We start from the raw sequence: 9,248 nt of genomic DNA, 5'->3' as shown, positions 1-9,248 counted from the left end.
TTTTTTTGCCACCTGCCTGGCTGCTGCAATACTTTTCAAATTGATATTTGCTCAAAGTGCACTTCCTCATGTTTCATATTAAATATTCCCCAGGAGTCTCTTGGGTAGGATGATGGACAGTCAGTATGAATTGCCAATTTAGAGATCCTATCCAGAGGGCATATGTGATGTGTGCGAGTCTATGTGCATTGTAAGTGAGGGAGGGAGAAACTCAGAAACAGAAACAGTAGGGGAGATAAATGGATCTGTTTCTAGTCTTATTAAGTTATGATTAATGTTTCGCTGTATAAACTGTGACACTTTAATTTAACTATAGTTGTTTGTCACTGCTATGCAACAAGCAACTGCACAGATATGTGACTGCGTATTTGTGTCTTAGTGTGTAAGTAAGAATGTGCATGTTGTGTGTTTGTGTGTGTCTCTCTGTGTGTGAGGGTTTTGCCACTTCCGTTTCCAGCCAAGCGGATCAGAGTTGAATACCATTAGCATAGATATGAATGTTGTTCTGCTAAATAGATTCCACACCTCAATCCTGATGCCTGGAGGGAGAGGCAAACAACAGAGACAGGAAATGGGGATGAGAGTGTGTGTGTGTGTGTGTGTGTGTGTGTGTGTGTGTGTGTGTCTGTCTTTCTGTCTGTGTGTGTGTTGAATTTGATTTGGTCAAAGTAGTACTGTAGTTAATCCCTTATTTGTCAAACAGCATTTTTTTCACCACAGAGGGGTCACATCCCAGCAGGGTTTGTGAGAGGACGTGCAGAATTAATCAGGCAGAAGCTACCCATGTCATTCATGTGTGTGTCTGTGTGTGGTCATTAGTCACATTAGTTTCTGTGGGTGTCTTCACATGCACATGTTTATATGTACACCAATCAGCCATAACATTATGAAAACCTGCCTAATAATCTGTAGGTCCCCCTTTTGCCTCCAAAACAGTCCTGACCTGTCAAGAAGTAGACTCCCCTAGACCTCTGGAGGTGTTCTGTGGTGACTGGTAAAAAGACATTAGCAGCAGATTCTTCAAGTCCTTTAAGTTGCGAGGTGGGGTCTCCATGGATTTGACATACCATGGCTGCTCAAATGTCAAGTGAACACCTTGAACTTGTTGTTGTGTTCCTCAAATCTTTCCTGAACCATTTTTACTTTATGGCAGGGCGCATTATCCTGCTGAAAGATGGCACTGCCATCGGGGAATACCGTTTCCCTGTAAGGGTGTACATGGTTTGTAACAATGCTTAGGTAGGTGGTACGTGTCAAAATACCATCCACATGATTGGCAGGACCCAAGGTTTCCCAGTAGAACATTGCCCAAAACATCACACAGCCACGCCGGCTTGCCTTCTTTCCATAGTGCATCCTGGTGCCATGTGTTCCCCAAGGTAACCGATGCACACTCACCCGGCCAAAACGTGATTCATCAGACCAGGCCACCTTCTGTCATTGCTCTGTCATTTAGTTCTGATGCTCACGTGCCAATAGTAGGTGCTATCAGCAGTGGACAGGGATCAGCATGGGCATTGACTGGTCTGTGGCTACCCAGCCACATTGCAACAATCTGCGATGAACTGTGTGTTGTGACACTTTTCTGTCAGAACCAGCATTAACTTTGTCAGCAATTTGACCTACAGTAGCTCATCTGTTGGATCAGACCACACAATGATCCTTGGCCCCCCCATGACCCTGTTGCCAGTTCACCGCTTTTCCTTCCTTGGACCAGTTTTGATAGGCGCTGACCACAGCAGACTCTGAACACCCCACAAGAGCTGCAGTTTTGGAGATGCTCTGACCCAGTCACAATGTTGACTCGCCTCATAATATACCACACCCATTGACAGGTGCCATGGTAACGAAGTAATTAGTGTTATTCACTTCAAGTGTAAGTGGTCATAATGTTGTGGCTGATGTGTCTACTGTGCATTTTGTAGTGGAACTGGCTAAAGAGTGAACTCAGTTGGCTACTTCCATCATTTGAACAACCATCAACATTTGCAAAACATCATTCACAATAGTGTTTTAATTGTAAAAACTGTAAATGTTCACCTCCCATGTGATTTACACCAATGTAAAAAAAAACAACCAAAACATGGTTTGTGACGAACTACAACTTTATGTGTGTGTGTATGTGTCTGTCTGTGTGTTTCATGCTAATGGATGTTTCCCTGTCTGCAGATGGTCCAGGCGAGCAGAGCAGTGATCGAGCTCTCCGATAGAATCTACGACAGGATCCTGCATATACAGACAATGGGTGTGTAGGCGTGTGTGTCTCAGTGTGTATATGAGATGCTGCTATGTAGAGCGTGTGTTAGGATATGAAATGAGTAGAAAGCAAGCAATGCCCATGTTCCTAGTCCTCTCACGACAACTCCCACACAGCCTCTTCAACAGTGCTCTTATCCACACTGCAGTAGCTGCTTTTGTCATTAACTTAACTCCTTTCATTTCCTTTCCATTCCTCTTATGCTCTCTCCTCTACTCTCATTCCCTCTATTCTCTCATATCCTATCCTTGTCCTTATCGTATTCTATCCTTGTATCCTATTTCCTTGTCCTTCCTCCCCTGTCCATTTATTTTCCTTTCTGTTCCTTTCTTTCCATTCCTGTTTTCCTCTGATGATCTCCTCTCGTTTCTTTTTCTGGTATCCTCTTTATTTGCTTCTCGTCTCTGCTCCCTCTCCTCTCCTGGCTCTGTTCATCTGTATGTTTTGGATTTAGGGGGTTTATATTGGCACAGCTCCCATGATCATCACTGTCCAGTCCCCTAAGGGAAGGGCACCATATCTGACCCGCTGATATAATTTCTGTGATCTTTGGCAGAATTTTGTTTACATCAGCCGGGTCCCTTCGGTCATCCAACATTTCTCAGCCAATGACTGTCGTCATAGTGGCAAAAAACAACCCCACAAACACACCAACAATCACACACAGTTTACCCACACCCCCTTCCTAACCCCGATTCAGTCTTCTGCTGTCACCCAGGAGACACTATAATTGGCATTTGAAAGTCTTACCCAGTGACTTGGAGCAAATATATAAACACATTCACGTTATTTATATTATTCTCTAAGTGCTGGATTTAAAAAAGCTGCAGATATAGGCATCATAGGCTTTTATTAAAAAAAATACTCTTTGGACATATATTTAAGCATCTATGGGTTTCATGAGAGTTTTGAGGGTTGAAATGCACACAAACTCAATAACAATCTTGAGAGAGGTGTGAATAGAAAAGAGGAAATGACAGAAATGACTTTAAGATAAACCTGAATATTTTAAGAGGAAGATGATGGTTCATTTGGGGCTGTTCTCCAATAGAGATGAATGTTGTTTTCATCTCTGGCAGACTCATTCATTTTGCAGCTTGGACTGCAGCGGAGGCCAGCTGCTGCTGAGACAATGTGTAACCATATTATACTCTCTCATAGAGTCTTATTATTTCATGTGTGGTCACTTGTAGTATTAGTAAATACATTCAGATTTGAAGGTGTGATAGTTTAGCCCTGCGCTATCGACCTGGTGCCAGCACGTTCTGATACAATCTGAGAAAGAGCTGCTGCAGAGCCCAAGGCCCGGTCTTATGAACAAAGATCTTCCTGTGTGTAAAGATTAAAGATGACGATCAGGTGATCCCAAGGCGGAGGTCTACCTCTCAGTCTTGGAAGAAGGGGTGGGCAGCCAGAAGGCATAAACAGGTCACTCAGAGGGAGCCAAAGGACGGCTGGTGGCAGAGATGGATGTCTGGAAGTTACATCAGAGCTGAGGGATGAAACGGAGAGGGAGAAGAAAGCCGTGGAAAGACGAGTGGCAGAGATCAATAGCTAGAGGCCATGCAGAAAGGAAGACAAGAACACCATGGGAGAAGAGAGAGTGTCAGAATGTGTCAGTGTGTTAAAGGGCTGATTCAAAAATGTAAAAATCACTTATATCCTCACTTACTTCTGGTAGTATATAGCAATCCAGATAGTTTTAGTTTTATTTGGCCAGCTTTTGAGATATCTGTCTCTGTATCACCTGTTTTGCTGCCCTCTCTCTCACTGCAGTAAAGTGGGAAGTTAAACCACTGGAGGTGAACAAAAACAAGATTTTCAGGACGTGTTACTTAAAATGTTTCAGCCATTCCAGAAAAATGTCCTCACTGCTCTGGATAAAGCACAGAGCACACTGTGGAACTATTTCTTTGGTAGAAAGTAGTTCCAGCAGTTCAAAATCAGGTGAGAGTTTGGTTTATTCATCACAGTTTCTGGAAAAAGATATTTCTGTTTAATTTTTCAATCACCACAAATATAATTTCATTCACCTCACTTCAGAGAAGGGAGCTTAAATGCTGGGCAGAGTTAAAAAAAAATCTGAAAATTACATATCAACCAATGTTGTTTTATAGATAAATGATCAACAAACATTTTAAATAAGTATCCCTTAAAATCGGCTATTACTCAAAATAAACTCCGTTGGACAATTTGGTTACACCGTTTTGAAATTCCCTCAATAGCCAACATATAGACAGCATTGTGACAAATTAAAAAAGCCCCAGAATAAATACATAAACATAATGGACATGCTTCCATACAGGGCACGAAGAGTTACTGAATGGTTTGATTAGTAAGAAAATGATGAATCATATGAAAAGAAAAGAAAGTGGCCTTAACACCCACTGGATCACAAACCAATTGAGAACCTTTAGGAGATGCTGGAGCAATGTATCAGACAGTGGTCTCCACCACCATCATCAAAACACCAAATAAGGGAATATCTTTTGATAAAATATCCCACCTTCAGAGACTCGTAGAGTCTATGCCAAGGATCATTAAAGCTGTTTTGCTGGCTAGTGATGGTCCAATACCTCATGACACTTTATGTTGGATACTTTATGTTGTCACCTATCTGTATGTTATTGTTTTTGTAATTTGGGTGAACTGACCCTTTAAGAACCTCAGTTGGTGGTGAATGATGATACTAATAAATACATATGCCTGGTTGTTTCTTAAAGGAGCTATGTGTAAGAATTGGTACGGACCTTTCGAATTTATACTGCAAACTGGGGGCAGCATATCAACAGAAAGTTGGGGTCTCCACCACTTTTGTAAGAACAAGAAAATGCACAGTCTCTCCCGTATATCTTTCTTTCTTTTCAACAAACAGCTAACTTAGCAAACATATTAACACTGCCAGTAACATTATACAATTAGCTATACTTTTATTAGATATTGCTAAATAGCCAACGTTAGCATTAACAGCTGTTTACTTACCACTCTATGCCAACGTTAACTCTTGTTTTGCTTCTGTTTCTATCATTTTTCTTTGCGCCAAACATGGTTTCTTGCCCTTGGGGCAGTGCTGCTTTTTTGTCCTCACATGTTTGACTGAGGGCAGACTGGATGCCACAGTGACTCACTATTGCCTCCTGAGGTACAAAGTGGTATTACGAGACACGACAGGCTTTGGCTAGCTAGTAATGCTAACTTCAGGAGATTTCTCTGCAACCCAATGCATAAACATCTTTGACATGATGTCAACTGTATTTCTTTATATTCTGTTAATCATTTTAGTTCAGTTTTGAATGTTTTAAACAAAAATTCTTACATAAAGCTCCTTTGATGACATCAGGCTGGAAGTCAGATCTGTGGGGTATCTATTTTCCCATTACACCTGCTCACAATTCAGATAGCGGGAAGTGAAGGTGACGCCATTCCTGCTAGGCTGGCCCTGAAGGTTATTTTGGCCTCTGGGTCAGCACCCGGATTCTGTGTGTGTTTGTCTGGGTATGTACATTGTCCCAGTATTGGCTTGGAAATAATGTTCCCTCCATTGGCTTCGCTTGGTTTCACAAGGAAATAAACACACACACACACGCTACATTTGCTAGTAGGTTTGAGTTGCCTAGCAACCGTGCAGTAAAGGTTATTATTCAGGCAACTTCTGTGGGTGGGTGTGAATGTGGAGCAGTGACTGACAACGTATGTGTGTGCAGGTGTGTGTCCATGTTTGCAGACGTTTAGTGACAAAGAGGGATTATGTGTGAGGAATTGGTAAAATATACTCATCCAATCTGTTTACTCTTTTCTCAGTGTGTGTGTGATCCTGTGATTCACAGCTTGGCATGTTTAATGTCTGGGCTCTCGTTGATGGCTCACGGTGATGTGTGTCTCGTGTTAACCCACATCCGGGTTTCCATGGTAACAGTGGACAGTGGCCCGGGGCAGTCAGTTGAAGCCAGCCACACAACACAACTCATTGCACGTACTCTAACTAACCGGCGGCCTGACTTCTATGACGCTCTCTCTCTTTTTCTCTCTCTGTATCTTTCTCCAGCTGTCTCTCAGATTTTCCCATCCACTCTACATCATTCCTTCGCCTTTCTCATTGCTCTTTTTTTGTTTCTTCTTCTCTTTCTGTGAAATATAATATACATATATGGCAAAGTAAGAGGACTACAAAGGTTTTGACTTTCTTTGTCCTCTTGTGTGACTCCAGTCTGTATTTCAATAAGCAGAGTTTAATTAGCAGTGCATAACAATATTTACTGAGGACGGCACTGTAGAAAGACTGCGCCGATAAGATCCCATTGATGTGAAGCATTTTCATTAAGTGCAGTCCTGTTGAAGACAGGAGATAGGACAGGATTCCCCAGAGTCTAGATGCTGGTGGTGGTGGAGTAAAGCCTGCAGGTTGATGATGCAAACTCTCAGAACTATTGGTTTGAGGAAAGCGGGCAGATCATTGGTCAGATATGGTGACGTAATGTATTCAAGGGAATGTAATTAAAGTCTGGTAGAAAGGCAAGTTTGAGTGACAGTTCTGTGGTGGTTGGTGAGGTATATAAGTCTGAACCGAGCGAATGACAATGCCATCCTTAGAGCCACACTGCTAACATGGCTAAATATGTTTTTTTTTGCAATTAAAAATTTAAATAATTATACAATTCCATCTTTACAGGAAACATGGATGATTTAGTTGTCTGTTTTCAGACAAGTTGACCAATTAATGCAGCTATACTGTAATTCTACAGGTTGATCTTTGAATGTGTCCTCTAATCTAATAGTTGTGTGTGTGTTTCTCTGCTCTAGCCATGGAGTTTCACGAGAAGCTGCAGAGTCTGGCAGCAAAGGAGGGGCTAAAAGGTCGCAAGGTCAGTCGAGCGCTGGAGAGTTTCAGCTGGAACATCACTATCCTTAAGGTCAGAAACACACACTCACAAAAACCCAAACAGCCTAAAGGGGTTGACCATTACAACATGCTTTGGCCTCTAGCTAGTGGCTCATTTGTTGCTCTCTTTCAACCTCCCTCCCTCCACTTGTAACCTCTGTCCGCATCTCTCCTTGCTTTCCCTTTTTCCCCCTTTTACTCTCTCAGGGTCAGGCTGACCTGCTGAAGCATGCCAAAGCTGAAGTCCAGGAGAATATGAAGCAGGTCCACGATGCTGCCTTGACTGGAAACCTCACCAAGGAGAGCCTAGGAGTGAGAAGAGTCCGCTCCCAAACACGACGAGGTCAGGATGACAAACCCACCACGGGTGCTAGAGGACCCTCAGCGTAGCAAGCAAATGACCCAACAAATAAAAGACCCCACGACCAAATTGCCATCATAGCTGCTGTGACAAATCCTTTTCATTTCGTTAAAAGTGTTCCAACATCTTACTCCGCCGTAGTGGCAGACTTTCAAAATGCTGTGAGAGAGCTACAGCAAGTAATGTGTTAACAGGAAAGAATAGAAGAGTTGATGAATGTAAAAGTCTTCAAAGTGTAGCCACCGTCCACCCACCTGCTGCAGTTAACACTCGAGAGCTGCAGAAGTCAGAGCACTGCTGAGAGGACAAAGAAAATAATTGACGCTGGGGAGATGAATGTTGTTAGATTTGAAGCCAAGGCTCAGTTTGTACTGTATTAAGCTGTAAATATAACAAGTGTCTATTAACCTCTTCTTATGTGCAATGTGTCTTGAAGGGGAAGGGGAAATTTGTTTTTTTTTTTTTCTGGCACAGTCTGGGATGACTCAAATCTCAGTAAAAAGATACTTTTGAAAAACTGCCTCCTCCTTGTTAGTGGCTTGTGCATCAAAAAGCTACTGTCTAACAATATCAAGTAAGGATTCAGTTAGGGTGTGTTTAAATGAAACACACTTTCTTGATTATTTAAATGGGAGATAAGTAGGTATCAGTATCTTTTAACAATATGTCGCACCAGTACAGCTCCTTTACACCACTCCAGCTTGTTTCCATTAAGCATTTGTAAGTCCTGGATTGCTGCTTTTAATCCTCCAAACACTGTTGTCTCACATACAGTATTCTATATTTTTGTATTTTCCTGAAACCCTTTGTGCTAATTAAACCACTGTTAACCGCCATAATGATCAACTCCAGACCTGTAGCTGTCTGTCTCTAGAGAAGAAAAACTGTTAAATTGGAAGTGCTTTGTGTGAAGAACACTGTACAGTATTTTAATATGTAATCTATCCTTTTGCTGTAAAGCATATTTTACATAAGTTATTGATCCTGAATGAAAACATTCCAGATGGATGTTATTGGTGCAGTAGATGAGGCTCAACCCCGTTCAACACCGTGGCAGTTCATGATTACCTTCTTTCAGTCGGGATGGAAATAAACTAGTTTTTAAATCACTGATGCTCACATGTCTGTTGCTGCAAGAGCTTTTCTTTGATGTGCATTAATTCATACAGACACATAACGCAAGTTCTGCAGAGTGCAGAGATGACAGCTGGGATGCTTATTTACTGTGCAAGGAAAACAGACCTATGGCAGTGTATTGTGCAGTGGATTAGAGCCTCTAAATCAGGGTTAAAAGATCATGGTTCAAAGTCTGTTTTAATGCACATCTTATCTATAATTAATAGGCTACCATAACACCTTCCATTCCACTTAACACCAACCATTTCTGCTTACACCTACAACTTTGAGAAAACAATCTTACCTCGAGGTCCATTTTGTAGCTGGTCTGGAGCTTTTAATCATATCACGTGCTCTTCATCAACAGATAGTTTTCCTTGTTGCCATAGTTGTAGATGTTCAAATTTCCTTCCTTTCCTTTCCTTTCCATGTTGGATGAACTGACATACAAGTTCATTCTTAGTCCACACAGGATGAATCCTACTGAATTTCCATGAAATTTGCTACAGACAGATGGTGTAAAACATTTCCTCTAGCGCCATCATCAGATCAAAACTTCAAAATGTCCAATACTTTGGTTTATCAGTAGAACACCTGAAAAAGTAATGACATTCCCAACAGCCTCAAGCCTTTGG

General features: G+C 41.8%; 1 protein-coding gene across 2 annotated transcripts in view; it reads left to right on the top strand.

Annotated features, from left to right (window-relative positions):
• Positions 1–8,606, top strand: part of LOC123977037 (inactive phospholipase C-like protein 2) — a 25,424-nt gene extending 16,818 nt beyond the window's left edge. For both annotated transcript variants that reach the window (XM_046059492.1, XM_046059493.1), the window contains exons 10-12: positions 2,170–2,245; positions 7,058–7,167; positions 7,344–8,606. In XM_046059492.1, coding sequence (XP_045915448.1) covers positions 2,170–2,245; positions 7,058–7,167; positions 7,344–7,526 — 369 coding nt within the window. In that variant the 3' untranslated portion in view covers positions 7,527–8,606. The remainder of the gene's footprint in view (positions 1–2,169; positions 2,246–7,057; positions 7,168–7,343) is intronic.
• Positions 8,607–9,248: the final 642 nt, after the last annotated feature.

The sequence above is a fragment of the Micropterus dolomieu genome, linkage group LG09 (genome assembly GCF_021292245.1).
Source record: "Micropterus dolomieu isolate WLL.071019.BEF.003 ecotype Adirondacks linkage group LG09, ASM2129224v1, whole genome shotgun sequence".
Classification (NCBI taxonomy): Eukaryota; Metazoa; Chordata; class Actinopteri; order Centrarchiformes; family Centrarchidae; genus Micropterus; species Micropterus dolomieu.
Note: the sequence above shows the minus strand (reverse complement) of the source record. Positions and strands in the feature narration are given on the sequence as shown.